The following is a 17,406-nucleotide window of genomic DNA, read 5'->3' on the forward strand; positions in this document are numbered from 1 at the left end:
TCCTGAGTCTCCCCCCTTCCACCCTCTCCCTCCTACTAATCCTCACTCTCTCTCTCCACCACCCTCTCTGTACAGAAATATTTCCTAAGATTACTCCTGAGTCTATCGCCTTCCACCCTCTCCCTCCTACTAATCCTCACTCTCTCTCTCCACCACCCTCTCTGTAAATAAATATTTCCTAAGATTACTCCTGAGTCTCCCCCTTCCACCCTCTCCCTCCTACTAATCCTCACTCTCTCTCTCCCCCACCCTCTCTGTGCAGAAATATTTCCTAAGATTAATCCTGAGTCTTTCGCCTTCCACCCTCTCCCTCTTACTAATCCTCTCTCTCTCTCTCCACCACCCTCTCTGTACAGAAATATTTCCTAAGATTACTCCTGAGTCTTTTGCCTTCCACCCTCTCCCTCTTACTAATCCTCACTCTCCTCACCCTCTCTGTACAGAAATATTTCCTAAGATTACTCCTGAGTCTATCGCCTTTCCCCTCTCCCTCCTACTAATCCTCACTCTCTCTCTCCTCCACCCTCTCTGTACAGAAATATTTCCTAAGATTACTCCTGAGTCTGCCCCCTTCCACCCTCTCCCTCCTACTAATCCTCACTCTCTCTCTCCACCTCCCTCTCTGTAAAGAAATATTTCCTAAGATTACTCCTGAGTCTCCCCCTTCCACCCTCTCCCTCCTACTAATCCTCACTCTCTCTCTCCACCACCCTCTCTGTAATGAAATATTTCCTAAGATTACTCCTGAGTCTCCCCCTTCCACCCTCTCCCTCCTACTAATCCTCACTCTCTCTCTCCCCACCACCCTCTCTGTGCAGAAATATTTCCTAAGATTACTCCTGAGTCTCCCCCTTCCACCCTCTCCCTCCTACTAATCCTCACTCTCTCTCTCCACCACCCTCTCTGTACAGAAATATTTCCTAAGATTACTCCTGAGTCTATCCCCTTCCACCCTCTCCCTCCTACTAATCCTCACTCTCTCTCTCCACCACCCTCTCTGTAAAGAAATATTTCCTAAGATTACTCCTGAGTCTCCCCCTTCCACCCTCTCCCTCCTACTAATCCTCACTCTCTCTCTCCTCCACCCTCTCTGTACAGAAATATTTCCTAAGATTACTCCTGAGTCTATCGCCTTCCACCCTCTCCCTCCTACTAATCCTCACTCTCTCTCTCCCCCACCCTCTCTGTACAGAAATATTTCCTAAGATTACTCCTGAGTCTTTTGCCTTCCACCCTCTCCCTCTTACTAATCCTCACTCTCCTCTCCACACCCTCTCTGTACAGAAATATTTCCTAAGATTACTCCTGAGTCTATCGCCTTTCCCCTCTCCCTCCTACTAATCCTCACTCTCTCTCTCCACCACCCTCTCTGTACAGAAATATTTCCTAAGAATTAATCCCTGAGTCTATCCCTTTCACCCTCTCCCTCCTACTAATCCTCACTCTCTCTCTCCACCACCCTCTCTGTACAGAAATATTTCCTAAGATTAATCCCGAGTCTATCCCTTTCATATTCTCCCTCCTACTAATCCTCACTCTCTCTCTCCACCACCCTCTCTGTACAGAAATATTTCCTAAGATGACTCCTGAGTCTATCCCTTTCACCCTCTCCCTCCTACTAATCCTCACTCTCCTCTCCACACCCTCTCTGTACTCTATTCTCTGAAGAGTGTTTTAAAGCCTAACGTGAATGCGTAAGCTGGAATATCCGGAAGAGAATGGTTTATGCATGGCTTGTCCTTTCTCACATTCCCCTCTCTTGTGCAGGGTGGACTCTATCCTGCTGGTGGAGGAAGGTTTCACAGTAACCAGCGTGGATGCCAGTGACAAGATGCTGAAATACGCTCTGAAGCAGCGATGGGACAGGAGGAAGGAGGATGCTTTTGATAAGTGGGGTAAGATGAGTGAGTGCCTTGGGCCCCTGAGGATGTGTACAAAGTGTATTCTGGGCCCCTGAGAATCTCTCTTAATTCTTAGAGGTGACGTCTGTGAGTGCTGGGACGGGGTAGGGCTCCCAGTAATCCAAGAGAGCAGTGCTTTGTAAAAATGTATTGAAGATGTATATGATGCCCTAATCCAGGGTGCACAGCACAGATTTAATAGTGGAAAAATGTCCATGAAAGCTCGTTTATGTCTTATAAGGTCTTGGATATCATGGGGGAGTTTATTTCATAGGTTGGGGTCCAGAAAGGAAAAAGCAGGGAGGTGAGGCAGAGATTGATGAGTGCATACAAGTACAATCAAAGTGTGGTCTGCTTAGCTATGCAGTGAGGGGAATGTTGTAGGAATCCTTGCAGGTCTGAAAGGGTTAACTGCAATTATATTTTTATTTATTTCTGGGTTTTTATATCCCATCATTCGGGAAAAATAACTGAAATTATAATGCAGTGATGGCATCTGAGCTAAATATTGCTGAAGTTTATTTTTGCCAGGATTTGGCCTCTGCATTGCCCAGACTATCCGACTGTGGCTATTCACAGGCAGGGTCGTACTATTCACAGGCACAGTCGTGCTATTCACAGGCACAGTCGTACTATTCACAGTCACAGTCGTACTGTTCACAGGCACGGTCGTACTATTCACAGGCAGGGTCGTACTATTCACAGGCACGGTCGTTCTATTCACAGGCACGGTCGTACTATTCACAGGCACAGTCGTGCTATTCACAGTCACAGTCGTACTATTCACAGGCACATTCGTACTGTTCACAGGCACATTCGTACTGTTCACAGGCAGGGTCGTGCTATTCACAGGCAGGGTCGTGCTATTCACAGGCACGGTCGTTCTATTCACAGGCACAGTCATTCTATTCACAGGCACAGTCGTGCTATTCACAGGCACGGTCGTACTATTCAAAGGCACGGTCGTACTATTCACAGGCACGGTCGTTCTATTCACAGGCACAGTCGTACTATTCACAGGCACAGTCGTACTATTCACAGGCACGGTCGTGCTATTCACAGGCACATTCGTACTATTCACAGTCACAGTCGTACTATTCACAGGCACAGTCGTTCTATTCACAGGCACAGTCGTAGTATTCACAGGCACAGTCGTACTGTTCACAGTCACAGTCGTTCTATTCACAGGCACGGTCGTACTATTCACAGGCACAGTCGTACTATTCACATGCACAGTTGTTCTATTCACAGGCATATTCGTACTATTCACAGGCACATTCGTACTATTCACAGGCACGGTCGTACTGTTCACAGGCAGGGTCATACTATTGACAGGCGCATTTGTACTATTCACAGGCACAGTCATACTATTCACACGCACGATCGTACTGTTCACAGGCAGGGTCAAACTATTCACTGGCAGGGTCGTACTATTCACAGGCACAGTTATAATATTCACAAGCAGGAATGTACAATTCACAGGCAGGGTCATACTATTCACAGGCAGAGTCGTACTATTCATAGGTAGGGTCAGGGCATACAGGCAGGGTCATACTATTCACAGGCAAGGTCGTACTATTCACAGGCACAGTCGTACTGTTCACAGGCACAGTCGTACTATTCACAGGCAGGGTCATACTATTCACAGGCAGGGTCATACTATTCACAGGCAGGGTCGTACTATTCATTGGCAGGGTTGTAATATTCACAGGCACAGTTATAATATTCACAAGCAGGAATGTACAATTCACAGGCAGGGTCAGGGCATACAGGCAGGGTCATACTATTCACAGGTATGGTCAGGGCATACAGGCAGGGTCATACTATTCACAGGCAAGGTCGTACTATTCACAGAGGCGGTCATACTATTGACACGCATAGTTGTACTATTCATAGGCAGGGCCACACTATTTACACGCACATTGGGTCATATTATTCATAGGCAGGATCATATATTCACACACATTAACAGGCATGGTTGTACTATTCACAGGCAGGGTCAAACTATTCACTGGCAGGGTCGTACTATTCACTGGCAGGGTCGTACTATTCACAGGCACAGTTATAATATTCACAAGCAGGAATGTACAATTCACAGGCAGGGTCATACTATTCACAGGCACAGTCAGGGCATACAGGCACAGTCATACTATTCACAGGCAAGGTCATACTATTCACAGGCATAGTCATACTATTCACAGAGGCGGTCATACTAATGACACGCATAGTTGTACTATTCACAGGCAGGGTCACACTATTTACACGCACATTGGGTCGTATTATTCATAGGCAGGATCATATATTCACACACATTCACAGGCTTGGTTGTACTATTCACAGGCAGGGTCAAACTATTCACTATCAGGGTCGTAATATTCACAGGCACAGTTATAATATTCACAAGCAGGAATGTACAATTCACAGGCAGGGTCATACTATTCACAGGCAGGGTCAGGGCATACAGGCAGGGTCGTACTATTCACAGGCACAGTCATACTATTCACAGAGGTGGTCATACTATTGACACGCATAGTTGTACTATTCACAGGCAGGGTCACACTATTTACACGCACATTAGGTCGTATTATTCACAGGCAGGATCATATATTCACACACATTCTCAGGCACAGTTATAATATTCACAAGCAGGAATGTACAATTCACAGGCAGGGTCGTACTATTCAAGGCACAGTCATACTATTCACAGGAAAGGTCATACTATTCACAGGCATGGTCGTACTATTCACAGCAAGGTCGTACTATTTACACGCACATTGGGTCGTATTATTCACAGGCAGGATCATATATTCACACACATTCACAGGCATGGTTGTACTATTCACAGGGATGTCGAGTTGAACTATGCACAAGTACATCAAGCTGTATTATTCACAGGCACGTTGGTTTGTATTATTCACTGGCAGGGTTGTACTATTGATCAGCCCAGGGGTTCTGACTTCTGTAGGAATCCTTGCAATTAATCCTTTCAAATCTGCAAGGATTCCCCTCCCTACCCAGAATACCTCTGACCACCTCTTTCCTACCCCTTCCTGCTCAGCATCTCCTGACCTCCCTTCTCCCCCAAACCATGAAGCCCCACACCTCCATCTCTCTTCCCTGCCCAGCGGCCCCCAGCCCCTAGTGGTTCATCATAAGTGTTAGCGTGAATGTGGGTACCGGTGCCTTTATTCATATGTGGTGGACATGTCCCTAAATAAAAATGTATTGGTCTGACGTTCTTTCTTGGATTTATCACTTCCCAGGTATTAAATTGCCTCTTGATCCTTCAGTGATATCATTGGGTGACCCACGGTAGTCTCTTCCTCCAGTAAAGAAGGGAGGTAGTGGGGTCTGGCTGGTCACTTGCTGCCTGTCAGTGGAGATCAATGTCTTCTCCTCCGTTCATCGGATGATGGCCAAGGCTTTGTCATGCGCACACAATGGAATTCATTACCCTAATGGGCCCAAGATCTGGCAACATTTCTTTCAAAAATAACACCTTTTTTGTTAACTGTGGTTTAGTTGGGTTATGCAAATAGCGGCACATCTAAGAAATTATTTGCTTTTCCTTTTTTAATCTCCAGAGCTCATTTCTGAAATGAAATAAGGATTGCATAAAGTTATAACTTGTATAAGACTTTTCCGTGTTCTTTTAGATCAGACGTAGGTTTCTGAAATTTGTATTGTGTTTATCAGGAAAAACACATAAAACAAAATTATATGCAGACGCTGCATAACGTGCACAAACGGGGGGAAAGGCAATACCTATAAACTAAACCAAGAAAAATGTAGCCATTTACTACAAAATGGACTATTAAATTTGTTTTGTGGATCAGCACTATTATCAGGAGAAACCAATCGATTAACCAGAAAATTGTCAAGCTGGGTTAAATTATAGAAAACATATCTATTACTCTAAAATTTAAACATACACTTACAAGGACTGTTTGCTTTTTTGACTGCTGCAGCACACTGAGCTGACGATTTTAATGTATTATCCACTATGACACCTAGATCTCTTTCTTGGGTTGTAGCACCTAATATGGAACCCAACATTATGTAATTATAGCATGGGTTATAATATGGAAGCTAACATTGTGTAACTAGAGCATGGGTTATAATATAGAAGCTAACATTGTGTAACTACAGCATGGATTATAATATGGAAGCTAACATTGTGTAACTATAGCATGGGTTATAATATGGAAGCTAACATTGTGTAACTAGAGCATGGGTTATAATATGGAAGCTAAAATTGTGTAACTATAGCATGGGTTATAATATGGAAGCTAACATTGTGTAACTAGAGCATGGGTTATAATATGGAACCTAACAATGTGTAACTATAGCATGGGTTATAATATGGAAGCTAACATTGTGTAACTATAGCATGGGTTATAATATGGAAGCTAACATTGTGTAACTAGAGCATGGGTTATAATATGGAAGCTAACATTGTGTAACTATAGCATGGGTTATAATATGGAAGCTAACATTGTGTAACTATAGCATGGGTTATAATATGGAACCTAACATTGTGTAACTAGAGCATGGGTTATAATATGGAACCTAACATTGTGTAACTATAACATGGGTTATAATATGGAAGCTAACATTGTGTAACTAGAGCATGGGTTATAATATGGAACCTAACATTGTGTAACTATAGCATGGGTTATAATATGGAAGCTAACATTGTGTAACTAGAGCATGGGTTATAATATGAAACCTAACATTGTGTAACTATAGCAAGGGTTATAATATGGAACCTAACATTGTGTAACTATAGCAAGGGTTATAATATGGAAGCTAACATTGTGTAACTATAACATGGGTTATAATATGGAAGCTAACATTGTGTAACTATAGCATGGGTTATAATATGGAAGCTAACGTTGTGTAACTAGAGCATGGGTTATAATATGGAAGCTAACATTGTGTAACTAGAGCATGGGTTATAATATGGAAGCTAACATTGTGTAACTATAGCATGGGTTATAATATAGAAGATAACATTGTGTAACTAGAGCATGGGTTATAATATGGAAGCTAACATTGTGTAACTAGAGCATGGGTTATAATATGGAAGCTAACAATGTGTAACTATAGCATGGGTTATAATATGGATCCTAACATTGTGTAACTAGAGCATGGGTTATAATATGGAAGCTAACATTGTGTAACTATAGCATGGGTTATAATATAGAAGCTAACATTGTGTAACTAGAGCATGGGTTATAATATAGAAGCTAACATTGTGTAACTAGAGCATGGGTTACAATATAGAAGCTAACATTGTGTAACTATAACATGGGTTATAATATGGAAGCTAACATTGTGTAACTATAGCATGGGTTATAATATGGAAGCTAACATTGTGTAACTAGAGCATGGGTTATAATATGGAAGCTAACAATGTGTAACTAGAGCATGGGTTATAATATGGAACCTAACATTGTGTAACTAGAGCATGGGTTATAATATAGAAGCTAACATTGTGTAACTACAGCATGGGTTATAATATGGAAGCTAACATTGTGTAACTAGAGCATGGGTTATAATATAGAAGCTAACATTGTGTAACTACAGCATGGGTTATAATATGGAAGCTAACATTGTGTAACTAGAGCATGGGTTATAATATAGAAGCTAACATTGTGTAACTACAGCATGGGTTATAATATGGAAGCTAACATTGTGTAACTAGAGCATGGGTTATAATATAGAAGCTAACATTGTGTAACTAGAGCATGGGTTATAATATAGAAGCTAACATTGTGTAACTAGAGCATGGGTTATAATATAGAAGCTAACATTGTGTAACTACAGCATGGGTTATAATATGGAAGCTAACATTGTGTAACTAGAGCATGGGTTATAATATAGAAGCTAACATTGTGTAACTACAGCATGGGTTATAATATGGAAGCTAACATTGTGTAACTAGAGCATGGGTTATAATATAGAAGCTAACATTGTGTAACTAGAGCATGGGTTATAATATAGAAGCTAACATTGTGTAACTATAACATGGGTTATAATATGGAAGCTAACATTGTGTAACTAGAGTATGGGTTATAATATGGAAGCTAACATTGTGTAACTAGAGCATGGGTTATAATATGGAAGCTAACATTGTGTAACTAGAGCATGGGTTATAATATAGAAGCTAACATTGTGTAACTAGAGCATGGGTTATAATATGGAAGCTAACATTGTGTAACTATAGCATGGGTTATAATATAGAAGCTAACAGGCCGATACAGTAAAGCGTGGCCGTGGTTAACCTGTTTCTAACCCGCTTTGGATGCACAATTTGGACGCGAAAGGCGAAGCTGCGATTCAGTATCCGGTTTTACGCGTTCTTAGGTGTAGATTTTCAAAAAGCGCGCCTTCGCGTACTTTAGTTGGCGCATCAGGTGCAAACAAAAGTACGCTGGATTTTAGCAGATACGCGCGTAGCCGCGCGTATCTGCTAAAATCCAGGATCGGCGCGCACAAGGCTGCCGATTTCGTGTAGGCGGCGCGCGCCAAGCCGCGCAGCCTGCCGCCGTTCCCTCCGAGGCTGCTCCGAAATCGGAGCGGCCTCGGAGGGAACTCGCTTTCGCCCTCCCCTCACCTTCCCCTCCCTTCCTCTATCTAACCCAACCCCCCGGCCCTATCTAGACCCCCCCCTACCTTTGTCGGGGGATTTACGCCTCCCGGAGGGAGAAGTAAATCCCCGCGTGCCAGTGGGCTGCTAGCGCGCCGAGACGCGACCTGGGGGCGGTTCCGGAGGGCGCAGCCACGCCCCCAGACCGCCCCGGGCAGAAACCACACCCCCGGGCCCGCCCCCGAAACGCCGCGTCCCGCCCCCAAAATGCCGCGCCGACACGCCCCCGACCCACCCCCCTCGAAAAACCCCGGGACTTACGCGAGTCCCGGGGCTCTGCGCGTGCCGGTAGGCCTATAGAACATAGGCGCACCGGCACGCAAGGCCCTGCTCGCGTAAATCCGGGCGGATTTACGTGAGCAGGGCTTTTAAAATCCGCCCCTTACTGCTTGCCGAAAAGGACGCGTATCCGTCTCTGCCCGCCGCATGTATATGACATGTTAATGATCGGATTAGCTATTCCCTCCGATACAGTAATGTGCGCCCAGATTATCGTCCTTTTAACCAGCTTATTTGCTGCGTCTTTAACCTGCATATTTACCGCCTACCCTGACCCTGGCATTAGTGTGGTGTTCAGTCAGCTTCCCTCTGCCTTGAGCGCCCGGCTGAAGCCCAGCAGCAGTTCTCTGAATCCGTTCTGTCGCGCTGCAGTTTATGCCACCGCTGGCTCCGGCCGAAGAGTCATCACTTACAACTGGTTGAGTTGCCCGCAGCAAAGAAGAAAAAGCACCACATGCCAGCAACAAAGAGGACTGCTAGAACGTAGCCGCCCAGTCCCAAACCAACCCAATCCACAGAAAAAAATGCTTCTCGCACAAGGGGGAAAAATGTAACCCAACCTGGCACCACCGCGCTTAACCTCAGAGTACTTCGGTTCCGTAGGGAAGAACGGACACCGTTTCCGGGGGCTCCTCTGGCCTTCTCGTGGGTCCGGGCTCCTTGTCGCCGCTGACTTGCAGTGGGCACGAGCTCCTAACGCTGATAAGATGCTGCTGCGCTGGACCCGGCTGGCGCGCCGCTTCCCGAGTGCGGCCTGCATTGCAGGTTAGAGGTTAATAACGATCATTCGTGCAGTGGGCCTTCCCACTGCCTTGAGCGCCCGGCTGCACGTCCAAGCCGCGACCTCGGACGTCCGGCTTGGACGTCCAGCCGGGTGCTCAAAGCAGAGGGAAAGTCCATGAATGGACGCCGCGACCTGACCGGCTACGACAGCGGCAGCACGCCCAGCAGCACCCGGACCAGCGGCATCAGCATGGGCTACGACCAGCGGCACGTCAGACCCCGCTCCAGCTACTCGGACTCACGCTACGGGGCCCCGGGCAACCCTGAGACTGACGGCGCCGGCCCGCCACGGGCCAGTCCACGCTCCAGCCTGTGCGGCCAGTCCCGGGAACTGGAGAAGGAGCTGGAGCTGCACATGAAGAAAGAGTATTTCGGTGAGTAACTAGTGTGTGTGTGGTACTTGCTTCAATGCGGACAGACGTTCATGGGCCTTCCCCCTGCCTTGAGTGCCCGGCTGGACGTCCAAGCCGCGACCTCGGACGTCCGGCTTGGATGTCCAGCTGGGCGCTCAAGCCAGCGGGGTCTGTAAGAAAGAACCATCCACTTACCTGGTGGAATGACATTTGAAATGACAGGTACCAGCGCACCCTGGATACTGTACAGGCGCTGTATACAGTAAGATGGATTGCGCATGCTTACTGCTTCATTGACGCGCTTTGGACGCCACTTGGATTTGCGTCTGATTTGAATACTGAATCGAGCGCTATGTGAACCAAAATATGCGCGCGGCACTGCTGCACTCTTTCTTACGCATCCTTACTGTATCGGCCCAATTGTGTAACTACAGCAAGGGTTATTTTTCCCTATATGCATCACCTTGCACTTATCCACATTAAATTTCATCTGCCATTTGGATGCCCAATTTTCCAGTCTCACAAGGTCTTCCTGCAATTTATCACAATCTGCTTGTGATTTAACTACTCTGAACAATTTTGTGTCATCTGCAAATTTGATTATCTCACTCGTCGTATTTCTTTCCAGATCATTTATAAATATATTGAACAGTAAGGGTCCCAATACAGATCCCTGAGGCACTCCACTGTCCACTCCCTTCCACTGAGAAAATTGCCCATTTAATCCTACTCTCTGTTTCCTGTCTTTTAGCCAGTTTGCAATCCACGAAAGGACATCGCCTACCTATCCCATGACTTTTTACTTTTCCTAGAAGCCTCTCATGAGGAACTTTGTCAAACGCCTTCTGAAAATCCAAGTATACTATATCTACCGGTTCACCTTTATCTACATGTTTATTAACTCCTTCAAAAAAGTGAAGCAGATTTGTGAGGCAAGACTTGCCTCTTGTTCTCTCACCCTTTTTACCCCCACCCCCGTGTCCTCTTTTGTCTCTGCCCTTCTTCCTCTGCATATTTGATCCACCTCACTCCTAATCCCTAGTACTCTGTTTTACCACCACCCAAAATCCAGTTCCCTCTTCCTCTCATTCCTGTCAGCACCTGTCCTCCTCCTTCCCTCCCCCATTGTGAATTCTCTCTGATAACCAGAGCTGGGAGGAATCTTCCATTTCCGGGTGGGGACGCAGCTCCCCCATGTGGAGCCTTGAATGCTGTGCGCCTATGACTATATAACCCCTGCCACCATTTTAAGACGGGGAATCAGAACGTGACCAGGGCTGGTGTCAGCTTTTCTGCTGCCTCCCCCCACCACACCATTCATTCTCTGTCTCAGGCCTGCAAAAAAAAAAAAAAAGCCCAGCTTCTTCCAGCAACCTAAATTTCAAAAACTGTCACCCCCTACCCTCCGGGTCTTCTCTCCCTCCCCCGGATCCTAATGCTGGTGCAAGTGTATTAGGTGCCCTAAGCAAATCTTATATCCTTGCATCCCCACCTCCTGCTCCCTCCATGTACACGGTTACAAATTATGCATTTATAATAAATTTTGCATGAAAAAGAATAATCAAATGTAAAAAAAACATCATAAGTGTTTGCATGCACTTCTTTGGTGCCAACCAGAAAATCCTACAACAAAGAGACCCCACTTGGAACCATATGGAATTAGAGCTACTGTAATGTGTGTTCAGTGTTGGTTTGACCCTCAGAAAGCCAAGAGTAAATTACAATATAATAAACCTCCCACACCAAAACAGCACTAACAGCCAGCACTTAAAAAAGTAACAACCCTACACCAGCCCTACAACACCAAAACACCTCCTATTAGGGAAATAAAAGAAACCAAACTACTAAGGATTCCAAGACACTAGCAGAATACTCCTCCACATCACACATGCAGAACACAGGCAGACCCTCACCAAATACAGGAAAACAGAAGAAACCAAGCTACTAAGGATTCCAAGACACTAGCAGAATACTCCTCCACATCACACATGCAGAGCACAGGCAGACCCTCACCAAATACAGGAAAACAGAAGAAACCAAGCTACTAAGGATTCCAACACACTAGCAGAATACTCCTCCACATCACACATGCAGAGCACAGGCAGACCCTCACCAAATACAGGAAAACAGAAGAAACCAAGCTACTAAGGATTCCAAGACACTAGCAGAATACTCCTCCACATCACACATGCAGAACACAGGCAGACCCTCACCAAATACAGGAAAACAGAAGAAACCAAGCTACTAAGGATTCCAAGACACTAGCAGAATACTCCTCCACATCACACATGCAGAGCACAGGCAGACCCTCACCTAATACAGGAAAACAGAAGAAACCAAGCTACTAAGGATTCCAAGACACTAGCAGAATACTCCTCCACATCACACATGCAGAACACAGGCAGACCCTCACCTAAATACAGGAAAACAGAAGAAACCAAGCTACTAAGGATTCCAAGACACTAGCAGAATACTCCTCCACATCACACATGCAGAGCACAGGCAGACCCTCACCAAATACAGGAAAACAGAAGAAACCAAGCTACTAAGGATTCCAAGACACTAGCAGAATACTCCTCCACATCACACATGCAGAGCACAGGCAGACCCTCACCTAATACAGGAAAACAGAAGAAACCAAGCTACTAAGGATTCCAAGACACTAGCAGAATACTCCTCCACATCACACATGCAGAGCACAGGCAGACCCTCACCAAATACAGGAAAACAGAAGAAACCAAGCTACTAAGGATTCCAAGACACTAGCAGAATACTCCTCCACATCACACATGCAGAACACAGGCAGACCCTCACCTAATACAGGAAAACAGAAGAAACCAAGCTACTAAGGATTCCTACACACTAGCAGAATACTCCTCCACATCACACATGCAGAGCACAGGCAGACCCTCACCAAATACAGGAAAACAGAAGAAACCAAGCTACTAAGGATTCCAAGACACTAGCAGAATACTCCTCCACATCACACATGCAGAACACAGGCAGACCCTCACCAAATACAGGAAAACAGAAGAAACCAAGCTACTAAGGATTCCTACACACTAGCAGAATACTCCTCCACATCACACATGCAGAACACAGGCAGACCCTCACCAAATACAGGAAAACAGAAGAAACCAAGCTACTAAGGATTCCAAGACACTAGCAGAATACTCCTCCACATCACACATGCAGAACACAGGCAGACCCTCACCAAATACAGGAAAACAGAAGAAACCAAGCTACTAAGGATTCCAAGACACTAGCAGAATACTCCTCCACATCACACATGCAGAGCACAGGCAGACCCTCACCTAATACAGGAAAACAGAAGAAACCAAGCTACTAAGGATTCCAAGACACTAGCAGAATACTCCTCCACATCACACATGCAGAGCACAGGCAGACCCTCACCAAATACAGGAAAACAGAAGAAACCAAGCTACTAAGGATTCCAAGACACTAGCAGAATACTCCTCCACATCACACATGCAGAGCACAGGCAGACCCTCACCAAATACAGGAAAACAGAAGAAACCAAGCTACTAAGGATCCCAAGACACTAGCAGAATACTCCTCCACATCACACATGCAGAAGCACAGGCAGACCCTCACCAAATACAGGAAAACAGAAGAAACCAAGCTACTAAGGATTCCAAGACACTAGCAGAATACTCCTCCACATCACACATGCAGAGCACAGGCAGACCCTCACCAAATACAGGAAAACAGAAGAAACCAAGCTACTAAGGATTCCAAGACACTAGCAGAATACTCCTCCACATCACACATGCAGAACACAGGCAGACCCTCACCAAATACAGGAAAACAGAAGAAACCAAGCTACTAAGGATTCCTAAGACACTAGCAGAATACTCCTCCACATCACACATGCAGAGCACAGGCAGACCCTCACCCAAATACAGGAAAACAGAAGAAACCAAGCTACTAAGGATTCCAAGACACTAGCAGAATACTCCTCCACATCACACATGCAGAACACAGGCAGACCCTCACCAAATACAGGAAAACAGAAGAAACCAAGCTACTAAGGATTCCAAGACACTAGCAGAATACTCCTCCACATCACACATGCAGAGCACAGGCAGACCCTCACCAAATACAGGAAAACAGAAGAAACCAAGCTACTAAGGATTCCTACACACTAGCAGAATACTCCTCCACATCACACATGCAGAGCACAGGCAGACCCTCACCAAATACAGGAAAACAGAAGAAACCAAGCTACTAAGGATTCCAAGACACTAGCAGAATACTCCTCCACATCACACATGCAGAGCACAGGCAGACCCTCACCAAATACAGGAAAACAGAAGAAACCAAGCTACTAAGGATTCCAAGACACTAGCAGAATACTCCTCCACATCACACATGCAGAGCACAGGCAGACCCTCACCAAATACAGGAAAACAGAAGAAACCAAGCTGCTAAGGATTCCAAGACACTAGCAGAATACTCCTCCACATCACACATGCAGAGCACAGGCAGACCCTCACCAAATACAGGAAAACAGAAGAAACCAAGCTACTAAGGATTCCAAGACACTAGCAGAATACTCCTCCACATCACACATGCAGAGCACAGGCAGACCCTCACCAAATACAGGAAAACAGAAGAAACCAAGCTACTAAGGATTCCAAGACACTAGCAGAATACTCCTCCACATCACACATGCAGAGCACAGGCAGACCCTCACCTAATACAGGAAAACAGAAGAAACCAAGCTACTAAGGATTCCAAGACACTAGCAGAATACTCCTCCACATCACACATGCAGAGCACAGGCAGACCCTCACCAAATACAGGAAAACAGAAGAAACCAAGCTACTAAGGATTCCAAGACACTAGCAGAATACTCCTCCACATCACACATGCAGAGCACAGGCAGACCCTCACCAAATACAGGAAAACAGAAGAAACCAAGCTACTAAGGATTCCAAGACACTAGCAGAATACTCCTCCACATCACACATGCAGAACACAGGCAGACCCTCACCTAATACAGGAAAACAGAAGAAACCAAGCTACTAAGGATTCCAAGACACTAGCAGAATACTCCTCCACATCACACATGCAGAACACAGGCAGACCCTCACCAAATACAGGAAAACAGAAGAAACCAAGCTACTAAGGATTCCAAGACACTAGCAGAATACTCCTCCACATCACACATGCAGAACACAGGCAGACCCTCACCAAATACAGGAAAACAGAAGAAACCAAGCTACTAAGGATTCCTACACACTAGCAGAATACTCCTCCACATCACACATGCAGAGCACAGGCAGACCCTCACCAAATACAGGAAAACAGAAGAAACCAAGCTACTAAGGATTCCTACACACTAGCAGAATACTCCTCCACATCACACATGCAGAACACAGGCAGACCCTCACCTAAATACAGGAAAACAGAAGAAACCAAGCTACTAAGGATTCCTACACACTAGCAGAATACTCCTCCACATCACACATGCAGAACACAGGCAGACCCTCACCAAATACAGGAAAACAGAAGAAACCAAGCTACTAAGGATTCCTACACACTAGCAGAATACTCCTCCACATCACACATGCAGAACACAGGCAGACCCTCACCTAATACAGGAAAACAGAAGAAACCAAGCTACTAAGGATTCCAAGACACTAGCAGAATACTCCTCCACATCACACATGCAGAGCACAGGCAGACCCTCACCAAATACAGGAAAACAGAAGAAACCAAGCTACTAAGGATTCCAAGACACTAGCAGAATACTCCTCCACATCACACATGCAGAGCACAGGCAGACCCTCACCAAATACAGGAAAACAGAAGAAACCAAGCTACTAAGGATTCCAAGACACTAGCAGAATACTCCTCCACATCACACATGCAGAGCACAGGCAGACCCTCACCAAATACAGGAAAACAGAAGAAACCAAGCTACTAAGGATTCCAACACACTAGCAGAATACTCCTCCACATCACACATGCAGAGCACAGGCAGACCCTCACCAAATACAGGAAAACAGAAGAAACCAAGCTACTAAGGATTCCAAGACACTAGCAGAATACTCCTCCACATCACACATGCAGAGCACAGGCAGACCCTCACCTAAATACAGGAAAACAGAAGAAACCAAGCTACTAAGGATTCCAAGACACTAGCAGAATACTCCTCCACATCACACATGCAGAGCACAGGCAGACCCTCACCAAATACAGGAAAACAGAAGAAACCAAGCTACTAAGGATTCCAAGACACTAGCAGAATACTCCTCCACATCACACATGCAGAGCACAGGCAGACCCTCACCAAATACAGGAAAACAGAAGAAACCAAGCTACTAAGGATTCCTACACACTAGCAGAATACTCCTCCACATCACACATGCAGAACACAGGCAGACCCTCACCTAATACAGGAAAACAGAAGAAACCAAGCTACTAAGGATTCCTAAGACACTAGCAGAATACTCCTCCACATCACACATGCAGAACACAGGCAGACCCTCACCAAATACAGGAAAACAGAAGAAACCAAGCTACTAAGGATTCCAAGACACTAGCAGAATACTCCTCCACATCACACATGCAGAACACAGGCAGACCCTCACCAAATACAGGAAAACAGAAGAAACCAAGCTACTAAGGATTCCTACACACTAGCAGAATACTCCTCCACATCACACATGCAGAGCACAGGCAGACCCTCACCAAATACAGGAAAACAGAAGAAACCAAGCTACTAAGGATTCCTACACACTAGCAGAATACTCCTCCACATCACACATGCAGAGCACAGGCAGACCCTCACCAAATACAGGAAAACAGAAGAAACCAAGCTGCTAAGGATTCCAAGACACTAGCAGAATACTCCTCCACATCACACATGCAGAGCACAGGCAGACCCTCACCAAATACAGGAAAACAGAAGAAACCAAGCTACTAAGGATTCCTACACACTAGCAGAATACTCCTCCACATCACACATGCAGAACACAGGCAGACCCTCACCAAATACAGGAAAACAGAAGAAACCAAGCTACTAAGGATTCCTAAGACACTAGCAGAATACTCCTCCACATCACACATGCAGAGCACAGGCAGACCCTCACCAAATACAGGAAAACAGAAGAAACCAAGCTACTAAGGATTCCTACACACTAGCAGAATACTCCTCCACATCACACATGCAGAGCACAGGCAGACCCTCACCAAATACAGGAAAACAGAAGAAACCAAGCTACTAAGGATTCCAAGACACTAGCAGAATACTCCTCCACATCACACATGCAGAGCACAGGCAGACCCTCACCAAATACAGGAAAACAGAAGAAACCAAGCTACTAAGGATTCCTAAGACACTAGCAGAATACTCCTCCACATCACACATGCAGAGCACAGGCAGACCCTCACCTAAATACAGGAAAAC

General features: G+C 45.5%; 1 protein-coding gene across 1 annotated transcript in view; it reads left to right on the forward strand.

Annotated features, from left to right (window-relative positions):
- The window catches only part of GNMT (glycine N-methyltransferase), an 85,359-nt gene that overhangs the window by 35,970 nt on the left and 31,983 nt on the right, over nucleotides 1-17,406 (forward strand). Inside the window, exon 2 of the mRNA XM_029596735.1 lies at nucleotides 1,768-1,904. Within this exon, the coding sequence (XP_029452595.1) occupies nucleotides 1,768-1,904 (137 nt within the window). The remainder of the gene's footprint in view (nucleotides 1-1,767; nucleotides 1,905-17,406) is intronic.

This window comes from Rhinatrema bivittatum, chromosome 3 (assembly GCF_901001135.1).
Source record: "Rhinatrema bivittatum chromosome 3, aRhiBiv1.1, whole genome shotgun sequence".
Classification (NCBI taxonomy): domain Eukaryota; kingdom Metazoa; phylum Chordata; class Amphibia; order Gymnophiona; family Rhinatrematidae; genus Rhinatrema; species Rhinatrema bivittatum.